This window comes from Choloepus didactylus, chromosome 21 (assembly GCF_015220235.1).
Source record: "Choloepus didactylus isolate mChoDid1 chromosome 21, mChoDid1.pri, whole genome shotgun sequence".
In the NCBI taxonomy this organism is placed as follows: domain Eukaryota; kingdom Metazoa; phylum Chordata; class Mammalia; order Pilosa; family Megalonychidae; genus Choloepus; species Choloepus didactylus.
This window is the reverse complement of record NC_051327.1, coordinates 28,997,938-29,014,305: the sequence shown is the minus strand read 5'-3', so window position 1 is coordinate 29,014,305 and position 16,368 is coordinate 28,997,938. Positions and strand designations below refer to the sequence as shown.

The window sequence follows — 16,368 nt, the reverse complement described above, 5'->3', positions numbered from 1 at the left end:
GCACTCACCTGTGACATAGCACAGTCATCCCTCAACAGAGGACCCGGGGTGCACGGCCTGGAAGAAGGGCCCACTTGCAAGTCTCAGGAGCCATACGCCAATACCAAGGACTTGTGGGTCAGTGGCAGAGACAAACTGTGGCAGGACTGAACTGAAGGATTAGACTATTGCAGCAGCTTTAAAACTCTAGGATCACCAGGGAGATTTGATTGTTAGAGCCACCCCCCCCCTCCCTGACTGCCCAGAAACACGCCCCATATACAGGGCAGGCAACACCAACTACACAAACAAGCTTGGTGCACCAATTGGACCCCACAAGACTCACTCCCCCACTCACCAAAAAGGCTAAGCAGGGGAGAACTGGCTTGTGGAGAACAGGTGGCTCGTGGATGCCACCTGCTGGTTAGTTAGAGAAAGTGTACTCCACGAAGCTGTAGATCTGATAAAGTAGAGATAAGGACTTCAATTGGTCTACAAATCCTAAAAGAACCCTATCAAGTTCAGCAAATGCCATGAGGCCAAAAACAACAGAAAATTATAAAGCATATGAAAAAACCAGACGATATGGATAACCCAAGCCCAAGCACCCAAATCAAAAGACCAGAAGAGACACAGCACCTAGAGCAGCTACTCAAAGAACTAAAGATGAACAATGAGACCACAGTACGGGAGACAAAGGAAATCAAGAAGACCCTAGAAGAGCATAAAGAAGACATTGCAAGACTAAATAAAAAAATGGATGATCTTATGAAAATTAAAGAAACTGTTGACCAAATTAAAAAGATTCTGGACACTCATAGTACAAGACTAGAGGAAGTTGAACAACGAATCAGTGACCTGGAAGATGACAGAATGGAAAATGAAAGCATAAAAGAAAGAATGGGGAAAAAAATTGAAAAAATCGAAATGGACCTCAGGGATATGATAGATAATATGAAACGTCCAAATATAAGACTCATTGGTGTCCCAGAAGGGGAAGAAAAGGGTAAAGGTCTAGGAAGAGTATTCAAAGAAATTGTTGGGGAAAACTTCCCAAATCTTCTAAACAACATAAATACACAAATCATAAATGCTCAGCGAACCCCAAATAGAATAAATCCAAATAAACCCACTCCGAGACATATACTGATCACACTGTCAAACACAGAAGAGAAGGAGCAAGTTCTGAAAGCAGCAAGAGAAAAGCAATTCACCACATACAAAGGAAACAGCATAAGACTAAGTAGTGACTACTCAGCAGCCACCATGGAGGCAAGAAGGCAGTGGCACGATATATTTAAAATTCTGAGTGAGAAAAATTTCCAGCCAAGAATACTTTATCCAGCAAAGCTCTCCTTCAAATTTGAGGGAGAGCTTAAATTTTTCACAGACAAACAAATGCTGAAAGAATTTGCTAACAAGAGACCTGCCCTACTGGAGATACTAAAGGGAGCCCTACAGACAGAGAAACAAAGAAAGGACAGAGAGACTTGGAGAAAGGTTCAGTACTAAAGAGATTCGGTATGGGTACAATAAAGGATATTAATAGACAGAGGGGAAAAATATGACAAACATAAACCAAAGGATAAGATGGCTGATTCAAGAAATGCCTTCACGGTTATAACGTTGAATGTAAATGGATTAAACTCCCCAATTAAAAGATATAGATTCGCAGAACGGATCAAAAAAAAATGAACCATCAATATGTTGCATACAAGAGACTCATCTTAGACACAGGGACACAAAGAAACTGAAAGTGAAAGGATGGAAAAAACTATTTCATGCAAGCTACAGCCAAAAGAAAACAGGTGTAGCAATATTAATCTCAGATAAAAAAGACTTCAAATGCAGGGATGTTTTGAGAGACAAAGAAGGCCACTACATACTAATAAAAGGGGCAATTCAGCAAGAAGAAATAACAATCGTAAATGTCTATGCACCCAATCAAGGTGCCACAAAATACATGAGAGAAACATTGGCAAAACTAAAGGAAGCAATTGATGTTTCCACAATAATTGTGGGAGACTTCAACACATCACTCTCTCCTATAGATAGATCAACCAGACAGAAGACCAATAAGGAAACTGAAAACCTAAACAATCTGATAAATGAATTAGATTTAACAGACATATACAGGACATTACATCCCAAATCACCAGGATACACATACTTTTCTAGTGCTCATGGAACTTTCTCCAGAATAGATCATATGCTGGGACATAAAACAAGCCTCAATAAATTTAAAAAGATTGAAATTATTCAAAGCACATTCTCTGACCACAATGGAATACAATTAGAAGTCAATAACCATCAGAGACTTAGAAAATTCACAAATACCTGGAGGTTAAACAACACACTCCTAAACAATCAGTGGGTTAAAGAAGAAATAGCAAGAGAAATTGCTAAATATATAGAGACGAATGAAAATGAGAACACAACATACCAAAACCTATGGGATGCAGCAAAAGCAGTGCTAAGGGGGAAATTTATAGCACTAAACGCATATATTAAAAAGGAAGAAAGAGCCAAAATCAAAGAACTAATGGATCAACTGAAGAAGCTAGAAAATGAACAGCAAACCAATCCTAAACCAAGTAGAAGAAAAGAAATAACAAGGATTAAAGCAGAAATAAATGACATAGAGAACAAAAAAACAATAGAGAGGATAAATATCACCAAAAGTTGGTTCTTTGAGAAGATCAACAAGATTGACAAGCCCCTAGCTAGAATGACAAAATCAAAAAGAGAGAAGACCCATATAAACAAAATAATGAATGAAAAAGGTGACATAACTGCAGATCCTGAAGAAATTAAAAAAATTATAAGAGGATACTATGAACAACTGTATGGCAACAAACTGGATAATCTAGAGGAAATGGACAATTTCCTGGAAACATATGAACAACCTAGACTGACCAGAGAAGAAATAGAAGACCTCAACCAACCCATCACAAGCAAAGAGATCCAATCAGTCATCAAAAATCTTCCCACAAATAAATGCCCAGGGCCAGATGGCTTCACAAGGGAATTCTACCAAACTTTCCAGAAAGAACTGACACCAATCTTACTCAAACTCTTTCAAAACATTGAAGAAAATGGAACACTACCTAACTCATTTTATGAAGCTAACATCAATCTAATACCAAAACCAGGCAAAGATGCTACAAAAAAGGAAAACTAACGGCCAATCTCCCTAATGAATATAGATGCAAAAATCCTCAACAAAATACTTGCAAATCGAATCCAAAGACACATTAAAAAAATCATACACCATGATCAAGTGGGGTTTATTCCAGGCATGCAAAGATGGTTCAACATAAGAAAATCAATCAGTGTATTACAACACATTAACAAGTCAAAAGGGAAAAATCAATTGATCATCTCAATAGATGCTGAAAAAGCATTTGACAAAATCCAACATCCCTTTTTGATAAAAACACTTCAAAAGGTAGGAATTGAAGGAAACTTCCTCAACATGATAAAGAGCATATATGAAAAACCCACAGCCAGCATAGTACTCAATGGAGAGAGACTGAAAGCCTTCCCTCTAAGATCAGGAACAAGACAAGGATGCCCGCTGTCACCACTGTTATTCAACATTGTGCTGGAAGTGCTAGCCAGGGCAATCCGGCAAGACAAAGAAATAAAAGGCATCCAAATTGGAAAAGAAGAAGTAAAACTGTCATTGTTTGCAGATGATATGATCTTATATCTAGAAAACCCTGAGAAATCGACGATACACCTACTAGAGCTACTAAACAAATTTAGCAAAGTAGCGGGATACAAGGTTAATGCACGTAAGTCAGTAATGTTTCTATATGCTAGAAATGAACAAACTGAAGAGACACTCAAGAAAAAGATACCATTTTCAATAGCAACTAAAAAAATCAAGTACCTAGGAATAAACTTAACCAAAGATGTAAAAGACCTATACAAAGAAAACTACATAACTCTACTAAAAGAAATAGAAGGGGACCTTAAAAGATGGAAAAATATTCCATGTTCACGGATAGGAAGACTAAATGTCATTAAGATGTCAATTCTACCCAAACTCATCTACAGATTCAATGCAATCCCAATCAAAATTCCAACAACCTACTTTGCAGACTTGGAAAAGCTAGTTATCAAATTTATTTGGAAAGGGAAGATGCCTCGAATTGCTAAAGACACTCTAAAAAAGAAAAACGAAGTGGGAGGACTTACACTCCCTGACTTTGAAGCTTATTATAAAGCCACAGTTGCCAAAACAGCATGGTACTGGCACAAAGATAGACATATAGATCAATGGAATCGAAATGAGAATTCAGAGATAGACCCTCAGATCTATGGCCAACTGATCTTTGATAAGGCCCCCAAAGTCACTGAACTGAGTCATAATGGTCTTTTCAACAAATGGGGCTGGGAGAGTTGGATATCCATATCCAAAAGAATGAAAGAGGACCCCTACCTCACCCCCTACACAAAAATTAACTCAAAATGGACCAAAGATCTCAATTTAAAAGAAAGTACCATAAAACTCCTAGAAGATAATGTAGGAAAACATCTTCAAGACCTTGTATTAGGCGGCCACTTCCTAGACTTTACACCCAAAGCACAAGCAACAAAAGAGAAAATAGATAAATGGGAACTCCTCAAGCTTAGAAGTTTCTGCACCTCAAAGGAATTTCTCAAAAAGGTAAAGAGGCAGCCAACTCAATGGGAAAAAATTTTTGGAAACCATGTATCTGACAAAAGACTGATATCTTGTATATATAAAGAAATCCTAGAACTCAATGACAATAGTACAGTCGGCCCAATTATAAAATGGGCAAAAGATATGAAAAGACAGTTCTCTGAAGAGGAAATACACATGGCCAAGAAACACATGAAAAAATGTTCAGCTTCACTAGCTATTAGAGAGATGCAAATTAAGACCACAATGAGATACCATCTAACACCGGTTAGAATGGCTGCCATTAAACAAACAGGAAACTACAAATGCTGGAGGGGATGCGGAGAAATTGGAACTCTTATTCATTGTTGGTGGGACTGTATAATGGTTCAGCCACTGTGGAAGTCAGTCTGGCAGTTCCTTAGAAAACTAGATATAGAGTTACCATTCGATCCAGCGATTGCACTTCTCGGTATATACCCGGAAGATCGGAAAGCAGTGACACGAACAGATATCTGCACGCCAATGTTCATAGCAGCATTATTCACAATTGCCAAGAGATGGAAACAACCCAATGTCCTTCAACAGATGAGTGGATAAATAAAATGTGGTATATACACACGATGGAATACTACGCGGCAGTAAGAAGGAACGATCTCGTGAAACATATGACAACATGGATGAACCTTGAAGACATAATGCTGAGCGAAATAAGCCAGGCACAAAAAGAGAAATATTATATGCTACCACTAATGTGAACTTTGAAAAATGTAAAACAAATGGTTTATAATGTAGAATGTAGGGGAACTAGCAATAGAGAGCAATTAAGGAAGGGGGAACAATAATCCAAGAAGAACAGATAAGCTTTTTAACGTTCTGGGGATGCCCAGGAATGACTATGGTCTGTTAATTTCTGATGGATATAGTAGGAGCAAGTTCACAGAATTATTGCTATATTAGGTAACTTTCTTGGGGTAAATTAGGAACATGTTGGAAGTTAAGCAGTTATCTTAGGTTAGTTGTCTTTTTCTTACTCCCTTGTTATGGTCTCTTTGAAATGTTCTTTTATTGTATGTTTGTTTTCTTTTTAACTTTTTTTTCATACAGTTGATTTAAAAAAGAAGGGAAAGTTAAAAAAAAAAAAAAGAAAAAGAAAAACAAGGAAAAAAAAAGATGTAGTGCCCCCTTGAGGAGCCTGTGGAGAATGCAGGGGTATTCGCCTACCCCACCTCCATGGTTGCTAACATGACCACAGACATAGGGGACTGGGGGTTTGATGGGTTGAGCCCTCTACCACAGGTTTTACCCTTGGGAAGACGGTTGCTGCAAAGGAGAGGCTAGGTCTCCCTATGGTTGTGCCTAAGAGCCTCCTCCCGAATGCCTCTTTGTTGCTCAGATGTGGCCGTGTCTCTCTAGCTAAGCCAACTTGAAAGGTGAAATCACTGCCCTCCCCACTACGTGGGATCAGACACCCAGGGGAGTGAATCTCCCTGGCAACGTGGAATATGACTCCCGGGGAGGAATGTAGACCTGGCATCGTGGGACGGAGAACATCTTCTTGACCAAAAGGGGGATGTGAAAGGAAATGAAATAAGCTTCAGTGGCAGAGAGATTCCAAATGGAGCCGAGAGGTCACTCTGGTGGGCACTCTTATGCACACTTTAGACAACCCTTTTTAGGTTCTAAAGAATTGGGGTAGCTGGTGGTGGATACCTGAAACTATCAAACTACAACCCAGAACCCATGAATCTCGAAGACAGTTGTATAAAAATGTAGCTTATGAGGGGTGACAATGGGATTGGGAATGCCATAAGGACCACACTCCACTTTGTCTAGTTTATGGATGGATGAGTAGAAAAATAGGGGAAGGAAACAAACAGACAAAGGTACCCAGTGTTCTTTTTTACTTCAATTGCTCTTTTTCACTCTAATTATTATTCTTGTTATTTTTGTGTGTGTGCTAATGAAGGTGTCAAGGATTGATTTGGGTGATGAATGTACCAGTATGTAATGGTACTGTAAACAATCGAAAGTACGATTTGTTTTGTATGACTGCGTGGTATGTGAATATATCTCAATAAAATGAAGATTAAAAAAAAAAAACTTATGGGATGCAGCAAAGGCAGTGCTGAGAGGGAAATTTATAGCCCTAAACACCTACATTAAAAAGGAATAAAGAGCTAAAATCAAAGACCTAACTACACACCTGAAGGATCTAGAAAAAGAACAGCAAACTAATCCCAAAGCAAGGAGAAAGAAATAGACAAAACTGGAGCAAAAATAAAGGAAATTGAGAACAACAACACAAAAAAAAAACCAACCAAACAACAAAAAAAAACGGAGAATTAACAAAACCAAAAGTTGGTTCTTTGAGAAGATCAACACAATTGATGCTAGACTAACAAAATCAAAAAGAGAGAAGATGCAAAAAAATAAAATCAGAGATGAGAGAGGGGACATTACTTCCGACCCCACAGAAACAAAAAGATCACAAGAGGACACTATAAACAACTACACGCAACAAACTACACAACTTATATGAAAAGGACAATTTTCTAGAAAGAAATTAACAACCTACACTGACTCCAGGAGAAGTAGAAGACCTCAACAAACCAATCACAAGAGCTTGAAACAGTTATCAAAAAACTCACAAGGAAAAGCCAAGGACCAGATGACTTCCAGGTGAATTCTACCAATCATTCCAAGAAGAGTTAATACCAGTCCTGCTTAAACTCTTCCAAAAAACTGAAGAGGAGGGAATGTTACCTAACTTATTCTATCAAGCCAACATGACCCTAATACCAAAGCCAGATAAAGATACTACAAGACAGGAAAATTAGACCAATTTCTGTAATGAATATAGATGTAAAAATCCTCAACAAAATACTTACAAATGGAATCCAACTGCACATTAAAAGAACTATACACCATGATTAAGTGAACCCTATCCCAGTATGCAAGGGTGATTCAACCTAAGAAAATCACATTAACAAAATGAAGGGGAAAAAAACACATGATGGTCTCAATTGATGCTAAAAATCCAGCATCCTTTCTTGATAAAAACATTTAAAAACTAGGAATAAAAGAAAACTTTCTCAGTATGATAAAGGGCAAATACGAAAAACCCACAGGTAACATCGTACTCAATGGTGAAAGACTAAAAGCTTTCCCTCTAAGATTGGGAACAGGACAAGGATGCCCACTGTCACTACTGATATTTGACATTGTGCTAGAAGTTCTAGCTAGAACAATTAGGCAAGCAAAAGAAATAAAAGACAGCCAAATCAGAAAGGAAGAAGTAAACCTTTCACTATTTGCAGATGATATGATCCTATACCTAAAGGCCCAAAAAATTTCCAATAAAGCTACTAGAGCTAATTAACAAGTGCAGCAAAGTAGTGGGATACAGATTAATATGCAAAAGTCAGTAGTGTTTCCTGCCCTCCCCGCTACGTGGGATCAGACACCCAGGGGAGTGAATCTCCCTGGCAACGTGGAATATGACTCCCGGGGAGGAATGTAGATCCGGCATCGTGGGACGGAGAACATCTTCTTGACCAAAAGGGGGATGTGAAAGGAAATGAAATAAGCTTCAGTGGCAGAGAGATTCCTAAATGAGCCGAGAGATCACTCTGGTGGGCACTCTTACGCACACTTTAGACAACCCTTTTTAGGTTCTCAAGAATTGGGGTAGCTGGTGGTGGATACCTGAAACTATCAAACTACAACCCAGAACCCATGAATCTCGAAGACAGTTGTATAAAAATGTAGCTTATGAGGGGTGACAATGGGATTGGGAAAGCCATAAGGACCAAACTCCACTTTGTCTAGTTTATGGATGGATGTGTAGAAAAGTAGGGGAAGGAAACAAACAGACAAAGGTACCCAGTGTTCTTTTTTACTTCAATTGCTCTTTTTCACTCTAATTATTATTCTTGTTATTTTTGTGTGTGTGCTAATGAAGGTGTCAGGGATTGATTTAGGTGATGAATGTACAACTATGTACTGGTACTGTAAACAATCGAAAGTACGATTTGTTTTGTATGACTGCGTGGTATGTGAATATATCTCAATAAAATGATGATTAAAAAAAAAAAGTCAGTAGTGTTTCAATACACTAGTAATGAGTAATCTGAGGAGGAGATAGGAAAAAAACTCAATTTACAATAGCAATGAAAAGAATGGAATATCCAGAAAAAAACTTAACCAAGGATATAAAGGACCTATACACAGAAAACTACAATACATTGCTAAAAGAAATCAAAGAAGATCTAAATAAATGGAAGGACATTCTGTGGTCACAGATTGGAACACTAAATATTGTTAAGATGTCAATTCTACACAAAATGATGTATGGATTCAATGCAATCCCAATCAAAATTCCAACAGCCTACTTTGCAGAATTGGAAAGCCAACTACCAAATTTAGTTGGAAGGGTAAAGAGCCCCAAATAGCCAAAAACATCTTGAAAAAGGAAAAAAAAAGGAGTTGCAGGACTCTCACTTCCTGACTTTAAAGCATATTACAAACTACAGTGGTAAAAACAGCATGGTACTGGCATAAAGACAGACATATTGACCAATGGAATCAAATTGAGAGTTCAGAAATAAACCCTCACGTCTCAGGGCAATTAATTTTTATAAGATTGCCAAGTCCACCCAACTAGGACGGAGCAGTCTCTTCATCAAATGGTGCCCGGGGAACTGGATATCCATATTCAAAATAATGAAAGAGGACCCCTGTCTCACACCTTATACAAAAATTAACTCAAAATGGATCAAAGACCAAAATATAAAAGCCAGAACCATAAAACTCCTAGAAGAAAATGTAGGGAAGCATCTTCAAGATCTTGCGGTAGGAAGTAGTTTCTAAAACCTTACACACAAAACAAAAGAAACGAAGGAAAAAATAGGTAAGTGGGTCCTCCTCAAAACTGAACACTTTTTTGCTTCAAAGAACTTTGTCAAGAGGGTGAAAAGGCAGCCTACTCAATGGGAGAAAATATTTGGAAAGCACATATCTGATAAAGGTTTCATATCTAGATTATATAAAGAGATCCTACAACTCAACGACAAAAAAACAAACAACCCAATTTAAAAATGTGCAAAAGACATGAGTATATTTCTCTCCAAAGAAGATATACAAATGGCCAAAAAGCATGTGAAAATATGCTCAACATCCTTACCTATACAGGGAAATGCAAATCAAAACCACAATGAGATACTATTTCACACCCACTAGATTGGTTACTATTTAAAAAATAAAAAACGCAAAATTACAAGTGTTGGAGAGGATGCAGAAAAATAGGAACACTCATTTGCTGTTGGTGGGAATATCTCAATATGATAAAGGGCATATATGAAAAACCCACAGGTAACCTCGTACTCTATGGTGAAAGACTGAAAGCTTTCCCTCCAAGATCGGGAACAGGACAAGGACGCCCCCTGTCACTACTGCCATGGAATACAGAATTACTGTACGACCCAGCAATCCCGCCTCTAGGTATATACCCAAAAGAATTGACAGCAGGGACTCAAACAGATAGAGATTTTGCACACTGATGTTCATAGAGGCATTATTCACAATTGTCAATAGATGGAATCAACCGAAGTGTCCGTCAGCTGATGAATGGAAAAACAAAATGTAATATATACACCCAATGGAGTATCATTCAGCTGTAAAAAGGAATGAAGTTCTGATTCATGTGGTAACATGGATGAACTTGAAAGACGTCATGTTGAATGAAATAAGCCAGATACAAAAGACAAATATTGTGTGATTTCACTGATATGAAATCATTAGAATAAGCAAATTCATAGAGTCAGAAACTAGAATATAGGTTACCAGTGGTCAGGGTAGGGGTAGAGAATGGTGAGTTATAGCTTAAATTGTACAGAGTTTCTATTTGGGGTGATGGAAATTGATGATTACTACTATCCTTAGCAAAGGATGGTGGTAATGGTATTACAACATTAACATGTATGTAATTAACAGCACTGAAATATATGTTTGAATGTGGTTAAAGAGGAAATTTTAGGTTGTATAAATGTTAAAGAAAAAAAATTCTTTTTAAATCCATAGGACTGTACAACCCAAACAGCGAACCCTGAAGTAAACTATGAACTACAGTTAATAGTACAAATATAAAAATGTTCTTCCATCAGTTTCAACAAATGTACCACACTAATGCAAGGTGTTAATAATAAGGTGATATATGGGAATTCTGTATTTTATGCATGATTTTTCTGTAAACCTATAACCACTCTAAGAAAAAAAATAGCAAAATAAAAATATATTTTTTAAAAGGATGAAACAAACAAGAGTGGTACTTACAGACAGAAAAGGGGACCAAGTAAACCTTAAATGTTCATAAAACACAAATCACGTTCCCTCCAGGTTGAGAGCTATGTCACCTGAGTTGCCAGCTATGATCTGCTCTGGCCCTGCATGCCCTCTGCCCAAAACACACAGCTACAGCCCATAGGCACTCAGCAGGCTCATCAGAGCCACAGCAGCGGCCAGCCCTAGCCCCTGTCACTCTCACAAAGCAAGTACCTGACCCCCTCGCTCATGCGCAGTTTGATAGCTGGATAGATAGAAAATACTCAATATAATCCTTTAGCTTAAAAAATAATAATAAAAAAGCTTCTTAACAGTCTTCAGTAGCTAGAAAAATGTTTATTATGATCATTTCACTAAAGCAGCTTTGAGTTATTTTAAGCCTAAAAGCCCTTGTTGAAATAGTTTGCTGTTGTAGAAACAGCTTCCTGTTAATTTAATCTCAAAAATTTACTCTCTGCTCTTTTTCAGTTACAGTAATAAAATCCTCCCTTGCTCTGCTTGCAGGAATGAAACATCACATGAACTAATAACAGCACCTTCCTCTCTTTTGAAGGACAAGATCAAAAGCCAAACAGTCAACAACAAGAAGGGCCTACAAGACAACAGGACATGCTGACCAATCAGTTTTCCCTCTTCTATTTTTTTTTCCCCTTCTGCTTTCTTCTTGATTCTGGGCATTTATTTGTCTGTTTGGGGTTATAAAAGCCAAAACTACCCCCTCTCACTCCAAACTGGTCTTGGGAAGCCTTTTTTTTTCCCTCCCTCCAGTTCCTTGTTGATGCATCTTCAATAAACTCATCTTCTCACCAAAGCAAGGAGACTTGTTTCTCTGTTTGATGTGGGATCAGGCAGGCCTGCTTACTAAAGACCGCGCTTTCTGACGGCAACAAGTTCTCATCCTCTAACCACACAGTAAGCAGGGAAGGCTGAAGTCGCAGAAGGAGAGCAGGGCGAGTGAAGACTGTGTTTTGTGACATCTGGGGTAGATGTCCTGGTAGTTCTTTTGGAATCAAGATAAGTTCCCACCCAATGCCCTGTAACAGCTAGCAGGAAAATCTCTAAAATGAAAAGATCCTAGGTATTTATCTCCAGGGGATACAAAAAGTGAGGAGCCGGGGAGAAGAGAGAGAAATCTCCAGGGCTGGGTGGGCATTACTAGCTGCTAAACCGTGAACAGGCCTAGTCAGTCCTGGGTCTGCAAGAAAGGAAATGGAAATCCAGGGAGATCTGGGGCCTAAGCAAGAGGCTGGCAACTGAGCAGGAGAAAGTCATAGGGTGGCGTTTGATGACATGCACAGACTGATCTCCACCTCCCTTTCTGTCCTTGTTGGGCCAGAAAGTACTAAATTGGAAATGATATGCTGAAACAAAATAGGAAACAAGCTAAAATACAGTAGGAAAAAACATGCTGCAGCAATTCAAGAAATGGTTGTGGGAAGTAAGAATATCAAAAAATAAAGTAAGTTTCCAAATGAGAAATAATTTTTCCTTAAGCACAATCAGAAATGGAATACAACTTTCCAATATTAATAGAACCATAAAACTTATTTAATTGCTAAACTTAGAAGAATCCAAAAATTAGACACATTTCTACATAAACAAGAGAAGTTTTGCCCCACAAGATAAAGCTAAATGAGGTAATGTGTGTCTCTGGCACAGGGATTGATGGTATGGAAATCATTTTTCAAAATCACTTTTGATTAGAAGTCAAGATAGTGGTTATCCCTGAGAAGACAGTGTATGAGGGGGCTGAAGGAGACTTCTGGGCTACTGTAATGTTCTGTTTGGATCTGGGTTCTGGGTACACAGATTCATATAGCTAGACCCTTATGACTTGTGTACTCGTCCAAATATGTCATACTTCAAAATTCAATAAGCCACTTTAGAATGCAGTACACATACTATACTGCTGTATCATGGAGGCTGCAAGGCATGCAAAGAGGACAAGCATGTCTCTAGAGCAGGGATGGCATGACAAATCACTTTAGAGAAAAAGTAGAGTAATTATTTTACGGGAGTTTTAATAATGTATAAGAATATAGCTATTTAAATGCTAGTCTGCAGAAGGTTAAGGGCAAATATACATTTTTATAAACAGAAAAGTTAATACAGAAACAAAGGAAAGTGAGTCACACTCAATGTTAACATAAATGCTTCAACCCTTCCTACAAGTGAAAGGATATCATTACAAAACAAATATATAACTGCTGTTTTAATTGATGCTGGAATGTAAGCATTTTACCGAATGCCACATTCCTAATTATCACTCCTTCACCCTCTTTTGAAGTGTTTGTTTACCAAGTGTTCAGACAGTAAAAACAACAAAAATAGCCTCACAAATATGTGCTGCTAGGTGACAGTGGCCATGCTCCTGATAACTCACACAGGCTTCAGGGCTTCCTCACCAGGGTGTCCCCCGTCGTCAAATAAATATTCCCGGGGTTCTTGTCCTAGGTTAGCAGGATAAAGATAGGATGTGCTCCAGCCTTCACCATCGTCTCGAAAGATGATTAACCTTGACAACAAATAATTCCTCTTTATGCAACTGAAGCGCAAGTGATACTTAACCTACGAAGAACAAAGAAAAAATAAATTTGGTTTCTGCGATCCTGCAACTCAGCAAAGGCAGAGAACACGGAAGAGGTGTGACTGAGGCAGTTGTGGCGGAGGAAGTGCACCCACACTGGCCAGCGTCCCTCCAGGGAGCACCCTCAGCAGGGGTCCTGTCCTGCACCTGCCACAAATGGTCTCTGTGACTGTACGAGGGAAACGGACAACAGGCTACTGGGCCCCGCTTCAAGAAGGGGGAGCGGCACAGTGTGGCAGGACCTGGGCTCTGGAGCTGGACTAACAGGATCCAAATCCAAAATCTCTTGAATAGCCAAGTCACTGTGGGCAAGTTACTTCCTCCCCACACAGTCGGTTTCTTCATCAGTAAAATGGGGATGATAGTCATAACATCTACCTCATGGGGCATTGGGGGATTAAATGAGTTGGTCCCTGCAATATACCTGGTATTAGGAAGTGCTTGAAAAATGTTGGCTATTTTATTCACATGCCTCTCTCCATCCACCAACATTCCATGCAAGTTCTGACAATCAATTATTCTATAGACTGCACATCACAAAACAAAAGCTACACACTGATGGTTTTCCCATCTCAAAACCAAATATTCCCATGTTTAAAACACTGCCTTTTTCTTAAACAAACCTCCCATATTTGAAATGTTGTGAGAAGAAGAATGACAACAATGATAACTAATCTTTATGGAAAATTCCTCAGTTTTAGGCCCGTTCCAAGCACTGTAGAAGGAAAACTCATTTAATCCTCACAACTCTATGAGTTAGGTACTGATATTAACCCCATTACACAGATGAGAAAACTGAGGCCCAGAAATGTTACTAACTTTCCCAAGGTTACACAGCTAATAAGTTGCAGAACCAGGGTTCAAATTTATGGAGACTGGCACTGGAATATGCATTCTACTTTTTCAGTCAAGCAACTGAACATTTGCTATCCTGTACTCTCAGGATAAAAGTTGCTCAGATTAAGTTTTCTCTTAAAGAATCAGAAAACTGAATGGGACCTCAAGATCTAGCTTGTAAGATGTGCAACCAACACAGGAGCATCCTTTTATCTCCTCCAGAAATAAGATAGCAGCTAGCTGATAGAGCTGAAATAGATCAAAGCAGTGGGACAGATCAGGTAACAAGATTCCTCAGTGAGCTCCTACTCAAGGCTGCAAAATGAGACTGTTACCGAAAAGATGTTCTTACCGAAAGTGGCAAGGGCTCCTTGCTGTCTTTGAAGCTATGATAAAAAAAAATTCCAGCCAAAACGTAGAAAGATTTGGGATTCTTCACTATGTATCTATCAAATGAAGGCACTGAATGACTGCCTAGAACTAGAGAGAGAAAAATCCCATCAGTGAGTCACTGGCCTGAAGGAAAATGATGCCCAACTACCTCCTCTCTATCCAAGGAGTTACAGAATTGCTAGCTTACTTCGTAACTAAGGGATAGCAAACTTCACTCATTTATTCAATCTGCAAACATATGAGCACGTACAAGATGCTGGTAGCTATGCTATGCAATGGGAATACAAAGTCAAATAACAATGGTCTAAATCTCTGAAGTTTCCTCATAATACTATTCTAAGTTGGGCAACACTTAGTCCAAACAGGTAGATGGAACACAATGCTTGCCCCTCTTTTTGAGAAAATATCTGTTGCTCTGTTTCAATTTTCTCTTCAAGGTTAAAACAAAAACCAAAACTGGGGAATAAAATGATAAAGAAATTTACTTGCTCTCATGAGATAATTAATTTCTCAAGTCATTGCCCTTACACTTTACAATATAGAATTCTCCTTGAAAATAACTCTTCCTCAGAATGTGGAAGGCATTAGTACATAATTTAGCAGCCAGTGTTGCAGAGTTTAATGTATGATTCTTTGTAGGGAACCTGGTTTTCCTCTCTGAAAGCTTTTCGGACTTTTTTTTTATCCCTGGAGTTCAGAAATGTCACTAAAATGTATCTAAATTTGCCCCTATTTTGTTTTCCTGCTTGGAACTAATGAACATTTTCAATCTGAAGAGTCATAAAGTATCTCTTTAAAAATTCTTTTCTGTATTGCTTTAAATGTTTTCCTCTCTTCAGTTGTCTCCTTTTGTCCTTCTGGAACTCTTAGTAGATGAAGGTTGAACTTGCAGGTATGGGCTTCATGTCTTTTAACTTTTCTTTCATTTTTTCAATTTCCTTATCCTTTTGCTTCACATTCTCAGAAATTGCCTTGACTTTATCTTCTGAATCACCAGCCAAACTTCAAACATATCTATTCTATTATTTCCATGAGTTATTTTAATAATCATTTTTAATTTTAAAACCACTGTTTTTTTAATTGGTTCCTTTTCATAGGAGTCTGTTTATGTTTTAGAGTGACAATATTTTCTCACAACTCTCTGAAAACACTAATGGGTTTTTATCAACCAGTTTTTTAACTGCCAAGAATAAGGCATGCACATAGTAAAAAAGATAAAAATAAAAAAACTCTAATGACACCAAAAACAGAAGAAACACAACCAAAAAAATCCCACAGAAGCACATCATAATCAAATTGCAGAAAAACAGTCATAAAGAAAAAATCTTAAAAGCAACTAGAGAAAACAAGACATTATATACAAGGGAACAAAGAATAACTACAGACCGTTTTTGCAGAAATTGACAAGTTGATTCTAAAGTTTATATATAAAAATGTAAAAGACCTAGAAATGCCAAAACAATTTTGAAAAGGACAAGTTTGGAAGACTTACATTAACTAATCTCAGTTAGTGATAAAGCTACAATAATCAAGACAGTGTGATATTGCCTTATGGACAGACATATAGATCAATGCAACA

The 16,368-nt window shown here is 38.1% G+C and overlaps 1 protein-coding gene and 1 pseudogene across 12 annotated transcripts in view; both read right to left on the bottom strand.

Moving 5' to 3' along the window:
• The window catches only part of LOC119517703, a 51,996-nt pseudogene extending 38,475 nt beyond the window's left edge, over positions 1 to 13,521 (bottom strand).
• LOC119517700 (ATP-binding cassette sub-family A member 17-like) overlaps positions 1 to 16,368 on the bottom strand; it is a 153,644-nt gene that overhangs the window by 85,605 nt on the left and 51,671 nt on the right. For all 12 annotated transcript variants that reach the window (XM_037814629.1, XM_037814619.1, XM_037814621.1 and 9 more), the window contains 2 exons: positions 14,749 to 14,876; positions 13,378 to 13,540 (listed from right to left, as the gene is read on the bottom strand). In XM_037814629.1, the coding sequence (XP_037670557.1) occupies positions 13,378 to 13,540; positions 14,749 to 14,876 (291 nt within the window). The remainder of the gene's footprint in view (positions 1 to 13,377; positions 13,541 to 14,748; positions 14,877 to 16,368) is intronic.